This window comes from Cucurbita pepo, chromosome LG05 (assembly GCF_002806865.2).
Source record: "Cucurbita pepo subsp. pepo cultivar mu-cu-16 chromosome LG05, ASM280686v2, whole genome shotgun sequence".
In the NCBI taxonomy this organism is placed as follows: Eukaryota; Viridiplantae; Streptophyta; class Magnoliopsida; order Cucurbitales; family Cucurbitaceae; genus Cucurbita; species Cucurbita pepo.
Genome location: NC_036642.1, coordinates 7,880,831 through 7,895,284, shown reverse-complemented (window position 1 = coordinate 7,895,284; position 14,454 = coordinate 7,880,831). Strand labels below are relative to the sequence as shown.

Here is a 14,454-nt window from a genome sequence, read left to right as displayed (position 1 = left end):
GAAGGGGTAAGTTTAGGTTGATTGCAACTCTAGTAAAGTTTATAATGGATTTATTGCACCTTAACGCTAAACTTTTTCTAAAGATGGTTGAATAGGATCGAAAATCTGTTATGATACGAAATTAAAAGTTTAAAAATTTGTTAAATATTTTTTAAAAGTTCAAGAACCAAATAGACACAAATTTTGAAAATTAAGAACGTATTGAATACTATCCCTTTAACAAAAGGGAAAGTATGCGTAGCTAAGTAGTCTACCACCGTTGACTTTTGAAGTTTGAAGGCAGAGGTAGAGGTAGAGTTAAGGTAGAGGTAGAGTTAGGGATAGGTAGGGGTGTTCGGCCTAAAAATTTATCTTTTGTTGTTGTCCTTCACAAACTTCTATCAATTTCCTTTTTTGTCCAGATTTGATAGCATGCAGAAACCAGGTTGTAAGGAATAGCTTTACCTAGCGTTTGAAGGAAAAGCTGTAAGGTTGAGTCGAATGAATCTTGAATCTTGACTTTAGAATTACCTCATGAAAGAAAAGAGCTATGAATATGTGTTGTAGGATCTTTGTCTATAGGCATTTGACACGATGATTATGAATTCCAAGCAAACAATGTCCGCCAACGATGAACTTGAACTATTACAAATGGTATCAAAGCTCGACACTAGACTATGTGCCAACAACGACACTAGGCCCCAAAGAAGGTGAATTATGAGATCTCACATCGGTTGGAGAAAGGAACAAAACATTCCTTATAATAAGGGTAAAACCTCTCCTTAGTAAACGCGTTTTAATATCGTTAAGCTCGAGGAGTAGAAATGTGAAATTTTTGGGTTTGAATTAGCCCAGGTGTGCTTGCTTTGACAATTAACAAATCGGGGTGTTAGTCAAATTGTTTACACAAATAACCACTCCTCCCCCAACCCTCGAACTTATGACTTCAATGTGGTCTCTAATCAAAAGGGTGATAATAAATAATGAGTCTAAATTTTCCTATGGAGGTAACTAAATCATCTCCCTTTACATGAATTGATCCAAGAATAGCACCTATGATCTACCATCAATGAGGACTCACCCTTTTGTCTATGAAAGAATTACACTACATTTTGAACCTTCCCAAGTCCCAAATGAATGGTTAAATTATGCGAGTTTCTTAGCTCGACCACTCGAAGGAGCACCATCGTCCTTTTTCGACCCTGATGCCTCTGGCTTCCTAGCCCACGCAGGCGCTCGATCGGGCTCATATCTATAATCATAGAACAGTTCCTCACCAGCACTGATTCTTTCCTTGGCAAAGATGCCAACCCGGTGATCTCCTGCAACCATGATGACCTGCAAATAGATGACCAACCAGGAGGTATTATGAACTTGTTACCAAATTTGGGATGAAAAGATGCATACAATGTTGTACACTTACCTTGGCATAGCAGTTCGGATCTGGAGAATGATTGGCAAATTTTAATTTATCGCCCTTTCGGTATGCATCGAGAACGAACTAAACGAAGCATAAAAAATTATGTCAAAGTGAGGATTTCTCAAGTTATTACCAAAAAGAATTATAGGATAGGAACATGCCTGGTCATTCAAATTGAACAGAAATGACGAGTTTTCACGGTCGTATATTTTTCCTCGTTTATCAGCCTCCCTGTGAGAAATTAACTCGCCGGTGTACTCGCCGAGATATTCGTGTTTGCCAACACTATTCTGGAGGTGGCAACTCAATTTAGCAAGCAGCAGTACTAGAAAGTAAGTTGATAGCAGGTTGAACTTGACGTTACCTTTAGAAATGCTCCCCAACCAGATACGTCAGATCTTCCCAGTAACACCTACAAATTGGAAACCAAACTGGAGTCAATTATATCACACTACCCTCCGAGTACAAATGTACGGCCCACTCTCACCGCGAGCAGATATTGTTCTCTTTGGACTTTCCCTTTCGAGGGAAGAGGTTTCCACACTCTTATAAAGAATGCTTCGTTTCCTCCCCCAACCAATGTGGGATCTCACAATCCACCCCCCCTTCAAGTCTCAACATCCTCGCTGACACTAATTCCCTTCTCCAATCGATGTGGACCACCAATCCACCTCCTTCGGAGTCCAGCGTCCTTATTGGCACACCACCTCATGTCCACCCCCTCTTTGGGGCTCAACCTCCTCGCTGGCACATCGCCCGGTGTCTAGCTCTGATACTATTTATAACAGCCCAAGCCCAAGCTCACCGCTAGCAGATATTGTCCTCTTTGAGCTTATCCTTTCGAGCTTCCCCTCAAGGTTTTTAAAACGCGTCTGTTAAGAGAGGTTTCTACACCCTTGTAAAGAAGTTTCGTTCTCCTCCCCAATCGATGTGAGATCTCACAACAAAAGTCTCAGCCCCAAGCCATAGCCATGACAAAAAGTTTCCTAATTAGAATGAATAACACAGAAGAAATAAAAAGAAAACACTATTTCCTATGGAAACCCAAAAGAATGATTGAATTTGACATCATCAAACACCACCATCCCAGTCGAAAGAACTCTCAACAAACACTAATATTTCTTTCCAACCAGAATCCATTGAAAAGACATTACAACATTAACCCAAAGTTTCTCGACTGTTCTTTCGAAATCGGGTGTTTATGGGTTAGTTTGAGTTAAGGGGTCTTGAACCCATCCGATTGCTCGGGATGCAAATTTTTTCTACTCAAACAATCCTAGCCAAGCCAGACAACAATGAATCATACCCAAACAACAATCATAACTAGCCAGTGGCCTCATCGTGTATAATAGAATGGATTCACCAAGTTTTAAATCAATAATATTGATAGCTCAAGTAAACTTAAGGGTAAGCGGCCTTGGCTGAAAATCGTCTTCAGAGAGGACCATGAAAGTAACAACAAAAATCTAACATTTTAAGTTTGATCAAAATAGAGTAAGAATAAATGAAATACCCTTTGTTGTTGTTTAAGAAGAAGCTTCATGTTCCTGCACTCATAATTATCACCTCTTTGGTTGGGAACTCCAAGAGAACCATCACCACAGCTACAAAGGCAAGTTGCACAGTAAGTTCAGGATATTAAAAATCATACTGAATAGGATAGGAGGAAAAAAGCTGCAGTGAAATGCATTCAAATTTTTGTTTTCTAATGTTTTCAGTTCTAAAAAACTTAAAATTCTTCATTGTTCATTCTAAATACTGAAAAACAAAATGGGATTGCTACCACTACATGCGTCCAAAACGTCCAAAACGTCCAAAACATTTTACTGAGATAGGCACATATACTCATCGGTGTTAGGATCGCACAACAACGCACACACTCGATCCAGACGAACACAAAGAACATGAGAGAGAAAATTCAAGGAGGAATATTGGCTAAAGGTTTTATTGATGACTTCAGATATGTACACCAAGAGAGAATATAGAGAATGAAGAAAGTACATTTTGGAAGCACGGCTTAATGAGGTATATATATGGTTTCAGTTTACTAAATATAGTTTTAACAGATTTAACCTGCGAGATATATTCTACCAAATACATCACATGGTCCCTTATCATTCCCATTGTAAATAAGAACTTACTGGAAAATTGAAAGAAAGAATGAACTCACCTGACCCAACAGTTCCTACAAACGTCTGGATCACATTCTCGATCGGCTGCAAAGCAAGGACATTGACGACTACGACATTGACTTTTAGCACAATGACATCCTCTAAAACGGTTCTTGCAACTCTTAGGGCACCTTTAAACGTCAATTGAAAGATTAAAATATAAATGAATCATATTAATATTTCCTACAAAATGATGCAAATATCAGAAAATAGCTACAATAAAATTAGGAGGACTCACCCACAGTACTTCTCACAACAGGTGCCATTTAAGAGACAGGCACACTGCTTTCCACATGCAGTTTGGCAATTACATGGATTATACTGTCTGCACGGCTGATCTTTCCTTTCAGTTATTCGCTTCCGTATTGAATGGTAAGCAGCTGATTTCCAAGTATATTTAAGTCGACGAACTCTACCCCTTCTACGTAAGAACCTCGACCTTCTTCTCACCTCGTTATTACCCTGAAAAATTCAACATTAAACTTAGTACAAGCGAGAGAAATTGGACGGGGAGATAAAAACGGTAACGGTAGAGGCAAATTGGAAACTTATTAATCATGTTCCCAAGAGACAACCTTGGCATAACCTTCAAGATGAGGATTTGACCCGTCACCTACTTGACTGCCATTCTTATTCTCAGAATAATTCATGTATTGAAAAATTTCCCAACAGGTCTTCATCCCATTTAGTAAATTCCTTGCTATCAAGCAGCTGTATGAAAGATTAAAACCATATAAATTATATGAAACAGAGTATTAAAAGAAGAACAAATGCATATAGACAGACACAACATAACTGTACACAGACCTGTTCCTACCAAATATCTCAATACCCTTCTCATAAAGACCTTTTTCAATAGCTTTCCAGGATTTATCATCTGCCAAGTCCTGCTTGCATAAATTTTCATCCACACACTCTTCCTTCCTCGAGTTGTCATCACAACTGTCAGCTGGTATATGAGTAAGTATCTCATTTGATGAATTAAGAAGTGTTTCATTCTGCTCAAATTTGTTGCATTTCTGAGTCAGGGATTCCCTCCTCCTGGGCCTTCCCGGTGTAGGAGATCTAATGTTCTTACGTGACGAAGAACTAGTATCGTCATTTTCTTTACAAGAATTAGATTTTAGTTTCACATCATTTGAACAATGACCTACACTGGCTAGAGATTCTGATTCGGACGCAGCCATTTTCTTCTGCCTCTTTTGCATGCAAATGAGAACACGCTCAGCAACACGCTTGCTGTTCCTTTTTCGTATTCCACCCGCCCCAGTTATCTTAGAATGTGGTGATGGTGATAGATGAATAGTATTCCCATCCTGCCTGGGTTCGTTATCTGACTCGCTGCTTTCAGATAAGTTCTTTGCATTTGATGAGGCACTTTCACTTTGATAGGATTTTGCCCTTCTTCGAGCAGCTTTAGAAGATTTCTTTTTTGTTGAGATTTGGGTGCCAGTAACATCAGATGACATGGGCTGTTTCTCTTCCAAGTCACTGCAAAGTGGAGACCCCCCTGTATCATTTTTATTTGATTTCAGTACCTGTAAGAAATATTTAAGGTTTGGACTACTCAGATAAACAGTCGAAATAGTGTTCAATAATTGAAGTATGGAAATCATAATAGTAACGAAAACCAATACATACCGATCGATAGCAGAGTGGACCGCAGGGTGCATTTTCCTCACCTACTACCCATTTAGGTTGTTTCTCAGCCTGATTTTTTTTTTACAGAACAAGAACTTCTATCAATCACAACATAATATCCATTCATAAGATAGATACAACAAAATGTACATACATCCATGTATATACATGATCTTTTAGCATACACTTACAGGAAAGACAAGATCCTGGGAACAACCGTGTAGTCTACAATCGAAGACCTGTAGAAATAAAAACATACCAAATATTGAGTAAAAACTATGAACACAACTCTGAGAAGAACCACTACAGAAAACTTACAAGGCAGCGGCGGCAAAATAGATTGTCAAACGAATCAAGAGCTGCATCAAGATCTTTATCAAGAACAGAACTTCCCATACGTGAGATCTCCTCATTGATCCTATTATTAAAACACCCTACAGCTGTTTCTCCCTGGGTAAGCACTTCATATCTTGCCTGTATAAGATGTTTGATGGTGTTTCATATCTCTGTAAAGCCAGCACAAAGCAAATGGGAAACAGCTGGACCAAAGCTTACACTATGACCAGTTTTAATCAGATGGAGTAGAGAAGAGAAGCTTCTTTAAATTTTATATTATGTGAAATAAAGTCCATACCATTATTTCACCAGGACTTCTAGAAAAACAAGTGGCAAGTGACTCTAGCACCAGATCAGATGAACCGATTTCTTTTATCGTCATTCTGTCAAGGTAAGGTAAATAATGGCTAGTTATCTTCACTTTGCATATAGTGTTTTACAAAAAAAAAAAAAAAAAAANTATATATGGAGTATTTGTGCATTATACTTCCAATTAAAATGTCAAACTTAAATGATAATTCGAAAAAGGAGTTAACTCATATCAGGGTTACAATTTGGTAAACTGAAAATGAGTTGCCTCCCTCTTTCTTCAGGCGGCATGAGAGTGAAAAAAATTGACACAAAAATTAAGCCTTAATTTCAAAGTGGCTGTGGAGATCCATTCATGTGGAGTTTTTCAGAGAAAGGAAAGTTTGAGTAGGTATGGTGTTGATACCCTCAAGTGGCTTATAATCTTACGAGGTCAAGACCATGGTGCTGGCTTTTTTGCCCCTAATTACTGAAACCAAAGGAGGGCATGCTGCGTGGAAGGCAAAATTAGTCTACAGGAAGTTGCATGGGTGGATGCTGATATGCATGCTATCTCAAACGCTAAAGGATTCATCAAGGATGTACGGAAGGAGATTGTAAATCTAAGCCTGAGGAGAAGGCTTTTTGATGAAGCAACAAAAGAGTATGGATTCACTTCTCTCTAAAATTGCAATGTCATGTTTTACTAGACATCATGGTGTGAAATCTTGAATCCAGTAGTATGTTCTTTCATAAATCAACTACTTCCAAGCTCAACTCCACTATGTTAGATGCCGAGATGGTAGAAAGAGATGTGAACAACCCCATGTTGATGCAAATTAAACAAGATTTGGAGGAAGATTCATCTACTCACCCTAAGTTCTCCACACACCAAGGAACTTGGCGGTACAATAACCGTTTGATATTAACCCCAACTTCCGAAAATGAGTTATATTAGACAGTATGAGGGGGTGAAAAAGTATATGGAGGAATGCCAAGTGTGCCAACGAAACAAATCTTTTGACTCTATCAAGACTTCTCCAACTGTTATGAAGACTAGATCGAGTATGGAGACATTTCCATGGGCTTTATGGAAGGATTGCCCTGATCAAAAAGACATGCACAATTCTTGCAATGAAGGACAGATTGAGCAAATACACTCACTTCTTAGCACTTAGCCATCCTTACACTGCCAAAATAGTGGTTGCTATGTTTGTAAAGAAAATTGTGCACTTACATGGATTTTCCTCCTCCATTGGATCTGATCAAGACAAGGTATTTATCAGTTTTGCACTAAGCTTTTCCAATTACAAGGCACATGGTTATATTGGAGGATGGCATACTACACCAACACAGATGGTCAAACCAAGATTGTCATAGATGCTTCCAAACCTATTTCCAATGATTTTCTAGAGAGAAATCAAAGCAATGGCTACATTGACTTTTGTGGTCAAAATTTCAATACAACACCACCTATCCTTCTCTCAATACCACTTCATTCCACAGTGAGTATAGTTGAGCACTTTCTCCAATCATGTTTTATAGTGATCAGCGAACGACAAATGGCAAACTTGACCAGCAATTGGAAAAAAAGGGATTTGGTGTTAGATAAGCTCAAGTCGTAGCTAGTGTGACACAAGAGAGGATGAAAAGGTTTATTGATCACAAACGAAGAGAGCGGGAGGTTGGCCTAGGAGAATGAGTATTCTTGAAATTAAGACCTTATAGACAGGCATCCCAGGCCAAAAAAAGAAATGAGAATTTATCTCCCTAGTTCTTTGGACCCTGTTGTGGTGTGGATGGATCGTGCAGGTCACATAGATTGGATCTGCCTCATGAATCGAATATATCCACCCCATGTTTCATGTCTCACAATTGAAAAAAATAATATCCACCCCATGTTTCATGTCTCACAATTGAAAAAAATGATGGGAAGTAACACGTTGATTGAAGCTCAACCGCCAATCCTCACTGATGATTTTGAGGTAAACCATTCCACAATATATTATAGCTTACCAACTAAGGAAGAGATGAAGGAGTGGGAACTATTTGTTCAGTGACGGGTCTACCTAAATACAAAGCTACTTGAGGATCACTTGACACAATTCACAACAAATTTCCAAATTTTCACATCAAGGATAGGGTAGCTCTCAATTCAAGGGGAGATTTTAGGCCCTTAATAGTGAATGTTTAGGTTAGGAAAGGCAAAGATGGAAATACACCATCCCCTAGTTGTTAAGGTCATATAAGAGAGTCTCACCCTCTCAAAAAGTGGTTGAGTTGTAATCATTTGTTCATTTTTATGAAGTTTTTTGCATAAGAAATTTCAAATGCATGTCCAATGAGATAGAAATTAAAAATACAAAATTTACATAAGGGCAAAAACTAGTGGCTAATTTTTCTTCAATGTCAGTACATCAGTTGACCGGCCAAAAATAAGGGTCTCTCCTCCACTTTGAGATAAATATATGTGTGATTACTGATTGAATTTCTCTGGTTTGATTATGAAGAATCACAAACCTACTAGTAAGTTGTACGTACATCAAAAATATAAATGCGTAGGCAACAATTTACAGTGAAACGTGTTAGAAAATGCCTAAATACAATCAATTTGCTTATACCAACCGAAGTATATAGTCTTCAGATTCCACGAAGTCTCTCTTTTCCTCCTCGTCCTCGATTGCTTCTTCCTCACTATCACTGCAAATAAGGGCTTCTCCTCCACTTTGACCATAATATATTCTCCTCCGACCAACCACAGATTGATCTTCTGTCATTCTCTGATTTCTGCACCAAAATCACCAAACATAAGGGTAGATGTCTTGTGGTGCGGTCTCCAATATTCCATTTACAAAAACCAAGAAACAATGTACACCGCATAGCTATGTGGAATAGATTAACCCATCCACCATATCATGGAAACTGTAGTTCCTGTGGTTCACCATTCTTTTTTTTATATATAAGAAACTGAATTTCATCGAGAGAAAATGAAATGATACAAAACTAATGAAAGGGCCTACAAAAGGACAGCTCAATAAAAGGAGCCTCTCAAAGCTTATTATACAAAAAGGGCCTCCAATCCAAAATAATATCGTAGAGAAAAAGAACAAAGCTCCTAGAAACTGATACGAAAGGAATTTATAAACCTAACTGAAGTAACCAAAACCTTTCATGAAGAACTCTCCGAATCTCTAAAAAATCTATGATTCCTCTCCAACCAGAAACTTCTAACTAGAATAAAATCAAACATCTAAAAAAAGCAAGCCAAATAGACCAAGCAAACTAACAACTCCAAAGAATGTGGTCTAAGTCCTCGCCATCTTCTTAAAAATTAGGTACTAATGTGGCCCCGCCACAAAGGATGCAACATGATTCTGAATATTCACCTCCCAAGAAAAACATGGCATGCAAACAATCAAGAGTACTCACCCTCTCAAGCAAAACATATCATGCAAAGAATTTGACCTTTGTTGGAATTTTAACCTTCCACAACCAAGAGAAGGAAAGCTGCTCAAGGGAGAGGGGTCACATAAAAGATGGACAAGAATTACAAGGGAGGATTCATAGTCCAAAAGCATAAATCCCTACCCCATCCATATCTCAAAGGCAAGTTCAATATAAAAATCCACCCTCTATAGCCTAAAATAACTTCTGGTTCGCTATGTTTTTCATCTGACCGTTTCTCAAATTTCAAATAGAAAATTCCAATGGACATCTATCTCCCATTTGGACCAAGACCACTCAAGACTCTTCCATCTTTCATTTGAAGTCTTGCTTCATCAACCATAGATGGATTAACCAGAAAGGTGGCTTCAAAATGGACTTCTGATTTTCTTCCAACCATCATGAACATATAGTCTAGAAATTAACATAATGGAGATCCAATCCAAGTCTACTACTTCCTTTCTTTTCTCACCCAATATAAATGAAAATCCCTTGGTTTTTCTAAGTTGTTCAGGATTAAAAAGAAACATTCTAGAATTGTCTGAATCTGTACTTGATTTATTTGGAACTTTAGGCTCTAAAATCCTTCTCATAGCATCCACATAGGACAACCTAATGATATCTTCCTTCATGGAATAATCATTTAACTGAACTAGAGGAGTTTGCATATTACTTTCAAATTTATTGAGATAAGCATTTAACATATCTCAAAAGGTGATCCACCCTTACTTTCTTCCCCTTGTTGAAGACCATACTACACATTCAAAGAACCAGCCCAAAGTTGAGAAAAGGAAAGGGAATGACCGTCTTATTTTCATTATCTTCTATATAAAAGCAATCTTCTTCACACCAAATACAAAAGTACTTATTAACAACATAACATCTACTTAATGCATTCTCTAAAGGAAGAAACAATCAAACAACTGACCATGAAAAGGTAAATCTGATAGAAGATACTTACTTGATCAGAAATCCAATGAAAATGAATTGGCTGAGATTAGAAATTTTGGTGGAGAATTTAGGCAGGTGAAAACAAGAGGAAAGAGAACAGAGCGACCATCTCTCATCTCTCATGCTTGAGCTAATAGTATGTATAATATTTTTTATTATTGTTAGGCATCCACTTTTACAAAGATTAGGCAAGCATAAACAAAGGAAGTCTTAGAAAAAGCATAGCCTTGTAAATGACTTAAAGATAATGTTCTCGAGATAGCGATATTGCATAAATTGATTCCCCACACTCGAGAGAGAGAGGCTATACATCCTTGAGTGACAAAAAAATTGATAGTGAAAAGGAGAATTCTTATTCTCCGTAAATACTTCATTTGATTGTTTTCCAGCCAGATGTATGCACGATTAATTTTTATTTTAAATGATACTTGCCATAACGCATGCCATCAGGCAATGCTATAAGCCTATGACCCAGCCTTGCACAAAACGACTTCTATATGAACCCCATCGAGACTTCAAAACTATAACCGGGTAACTTAAAGTAGAATATCAGGAAACAGGAATAAAATCCAGTATTCTAACAACAATAGAAACAGATAATTACGATTAGAACTTGAGCAAGATCTTAAACTTCAGTTATATGGTGTTTTACAACCCCCAAAACTCTGCATCATACTAGTTACCCACATGCACACAATACCTCCATGGATTTGAGCTGCTCAGACAATTCAAATAATACTAACTAATTAGAGGAATTTCAGAAAAAAGATAAGGAAAAGTGAAGAAATTTTACATACCTGTCCAAAAATATCCATGTAGTATAAGGAGGTAATCTTTTAACTTCAGGAAGCTTAATAGGTCGTACAGCATTTCTAACTGCAACATTAGATCCAAGAAGAACAGCAGAAGATGCATGCCCATCTTCTTGAGATTGGTCATTTTCCCCATCACTTACATCTATACCATTCTGCATATCAAGGGCATCTTTCTGCCTCTTTGTCAATAGATCCACCCCCTTATCTGAATCATGTATCCTTCTTATCCTTCTTTCTGCTGATGATTTCAACAAGTGAGTGGTGATGTCGATTAACTTCTGCTTGTTTTCTTCCATTCTTTTCTGAAAAATTAAGAGAGATCCAGTAGAAGTTAATATTGATACACTATTAACGCAAAATTCAACTCTAAGCTAGCTAAAAAAGTGAGAAGCTTGTGTGACCATAGTAATGAAAGCACCTGTATGGAGTTACAACGTTCACCGGCAACTTGCTTCTTTAGAAAATCAATGACTGATAGGATCTCCTTAGGAGAAGGATCTTGTCCTTCTGGGTTCATTGTCTATGGGGAACAGCAGAAGGTTAAACAAGTTAATAAAGTTAACAGGTGGTTGTTCCCATAGAATACAAAAGATGGAACTAATTTCTCTCTTTTTTTCTCTTTCAAGTAAATTAATAGGTATAGGTTTCACCAGAATCATAGGGATCAACAAAGAAAATTGGAGATAACACTCCAATAAGAAAGTGAAGCTTTGATATTGAAGAAAAACTGATAGATAAATCTTTTTTCAGAACAAACATCATTGGTGTATGAATATTACCAGAGGAAGAGCAAGACCCAAAGAGCCAGAACACGACTCTCCACAATGGTATGATATTGTCCACCTTGAGCATAAACTCTCATGCCTTTGCTTTGGGCTTCCCCAAAAGGCCTCGTACCAATGGAGATAGTATTCCTTCATTATAAACCCATGATCATTCCGTAAATTAGCCAATGTGGGACTTTCATCCAACACATCCCTTCGAACAAAGTACGCCAATGTGGGACTTTCATCCAACACATCCCTTCGAACAAAGTACGCCAATGTGGGACTTTCATCCAACACATCCCTTCGAACAAAGTACGCCAATGTGGGACTTTCATCCAACACATCCCTTCGAACAAAGTACGCCAATGTGGGACTTTCATCCAACACATCCCTTCGAACAAAGTACGCCAATGTGGGACTTTCATCCAACACATCCCTTCGAACAAAGTACGCCAATGTGGGACTTTCATCCAACACATCCCTTCGAACAAAGTACGCCAATGTGGGACTTTCATCCAACACATCCCTTCGAACAAAGTACGCCAATGTGGGACTTTCATCCAACACATCCCTTCGAACAAAGTACGCCAATGTGGGACTTTCATCCAACACATCCCTTCGAACAAAGTACGTCTCCCCTTAATCAAGGAACCCCTTAATCGAGGAATGCTAATTTAGGGAATGATCGAGGGGAGGTGTTGGATGAAAGTCCCACATCGGCTAATTTAGGGAATGATCATGGGTTTATAATCAAAGAATGCTATCTCCAATGGTACGAGGCCTTTTGAGGAAGCCCAAAGCAAAGCCATGAGAGCTTATGCTCAAAGTGGACAATATCATACCATTGTGGAGAGTCGTGTTCATCTAACAAAAAGGAGTTATCCATTTGGCCAGAAGTGTATAAAGACAAGATGATTGCCTTTACACCAATAAAGAGCAGAAAAACAAATGGATACTTCAATAAGAACATCTCACCGGAGAAAAAGGGGGAAAAAATCCTGATAAATCCTAGCTGTTAGAAAGGAACGTGAATAGAAGAAAAAATGGAGAAAATTACCACCACAATCCCCAAATTACAAACATTGCTCATTTTGTAGTGCGCAGTAACGTAGAAACACCAAAAACTGATACTAAAACTTCTCAGATGCTGTTGGGAATTTATCAACGCACCTATGGATCAAGCACCTCATCAAAGTGCAAATGAATCTTAAACGCAATGATCAAAAGCCAACCATTTCTCACAATGCCGTCACAAAACTGACAAGTCTAATCACAAAACAAAACTCAGGAATTAAGAGAAGAGAAGCACAGTACCTGGGGATCATCGTGCAATTCCGATCTATCGGCTGAAGGTGAAGGCAAAGAAACCTTCGACGCCATTGACTTTGGCGAAGCTGCCGATGAAAACTTAAACCCAAATCCACAATGGAAAACCAAAATCCGAAGGATACAAAGCAAAAATCGAGATGGGTTATCGACCCGAAACCCTAAAGTCAGCCAAATGAGGCATCTTCATCATGGGAGCGGCTTCTTCCAAATTTAGACTGCGACCCTGATGGGCATTATCGATGAAAAGAATACATAAACCAAAGAAACTAGAACTGTTTAGGAATCAAAGTAAAAGGTGAAAAAAAAAATAGAACTTCGGGATAGAAACGCGTTTGTTTGGTGAAAGGAACGAGAGACTTTGTAAGAGAAAATTTGGGGGGGAAAAGGAGAGTGACGTCGTTGTTTTGAATTATACACAGTAACACAAACAAGAGCAGCTCTCAGCACCCCATCTCTGCGCCTCTCGTCCAATGGTGGAAGATCTCGCCACTCTGGAACTAAAAAAGCTGAGATTTTTCTGAGTATTGACAATTCAAGCTTTGAGTTCACAAGTGATTACCCATAAATTAAAACAGCACTAAAACGCGTCCAATGGGAACACCAAGTTCATTTCCATCTCTCAAAAGGACTAATATGGTATTGGATTGGCTCCAAATGTGAAGAAATGATGCAATTTCAGAGAGTTTATGGGGTTGAGCTGCTGAGTTTAATAGGCCATTTACAACTAATTTGCAAGATTATAGAAGCCAAGGAGGCCCAAGAACATGAGCTACAAATTAGGAACAAACTTTGAACAACTTGAACTTAACATGCGTCTAGATTACTTCTTATACTTATGTATACAAAACTCGACTAAAATCAATTGATCGGAATCAGTCAACCAATGCTATGAAATCGATCAATCGTCATTGGAATCAATCAATCAATGTTATCAAATCGATAAGTTCGATGCCAAGTAGTGTGAAGATTAGAATTGCATATATGTTATGAATTCATAGATAATATAAATCTAAATAGATATAGTTTGTGAATTTTGGTTGGAGTCATTATTTGGAAGAAGATTTTCATTTCTAAGATCTATCTTATGTTATTTAAATTATTTTATTATGAAAAATATTTTATTTATCTGTTTCACACGTTTTATTGGAGCAAAGTATTTAAGAAAAAATAATTTCCAATGGACTTATTAATAAGAACTTAACTCAATTATTTACGAGAAACATAAGTTTTTCGATGGGTAGCCTCCTACGTAAACTTGTTATACACACGTAACAACCTCGAGACAAATAGCCCACAAAATTTGCTCCAAGATG

The 14,454-nt window shown here is 37.9% G+C and overlaps 1 protein-coding gene across 1 annotated transcript; it reads right to left on the bottom strand.

Annotated features, from left to right (window-relative positions):
* Positions 1 to 798: 798 nt before the first annotated feature.
* Positions 799 to 13,774, bottom strand: LOC111795607 (histone-lysine N-methyltransferase CLF-like). Its single transcript, XM_023678133.1, has 17 exons — positions 13,127 to 13,774; positions 11,464 to 11,565; positions 11,028 to 11,347; positions 8,461 to 8,622; positions 5,846 to 5,930; positions 5,530 to 5,685; positions 5,403 to 5,450; positions 5,212 to 5,280; positions 4,378 to 5,108; positions 4,146 to 4,281; positions 3,809 to 4,032; positions 3,570 to 3,701; positions 2,913 to 3,003; positions 1,764 to 1,811; positions 1,561 to 1,689; positions 1,403 to 1,480; positions 799 to 1,317 (listed from the first exon to the last, which is right to left on the bottom strand). Exons 1-17 carry the CDS (start codon positions 13,190 to 13,192, stop codon positions 1,126 to 1,128), a joined length of 2,769 nt encoding a protein of 922 aa, XP_023533901.1. The 5' UTR covers positions 13,193 to 13,774; the 3' UTR covers positions 799 to 1,125.
* Between the last annotated feature and the right edge of the window lie 680 nt (positions 13,775 to 14,454).

Coding starts and splice junctions, on each gene's coding strand:
- LOC111795607 (XM_023678133.1), bottom strand. CDS start 13,192: ATGGCGTCGAAGGTTTCTTTGCCTTCACCTTCAGCCGATAGATCGGAA. Junction 5,281..5,402: donor CCCAGGATCTTGTCTTTCCT/GTAAGTGTATGC, acceptor AAAAAAAATCAG/GCTGAGAAACAACCTAAATG. Junction 1,318..1,402: donor ATCCGAACTGCTATGCCAAG/GTAAGTGTACAA, acceptor ATCTATTTGCAG/GTCATCATGGTTGCAGGAGA.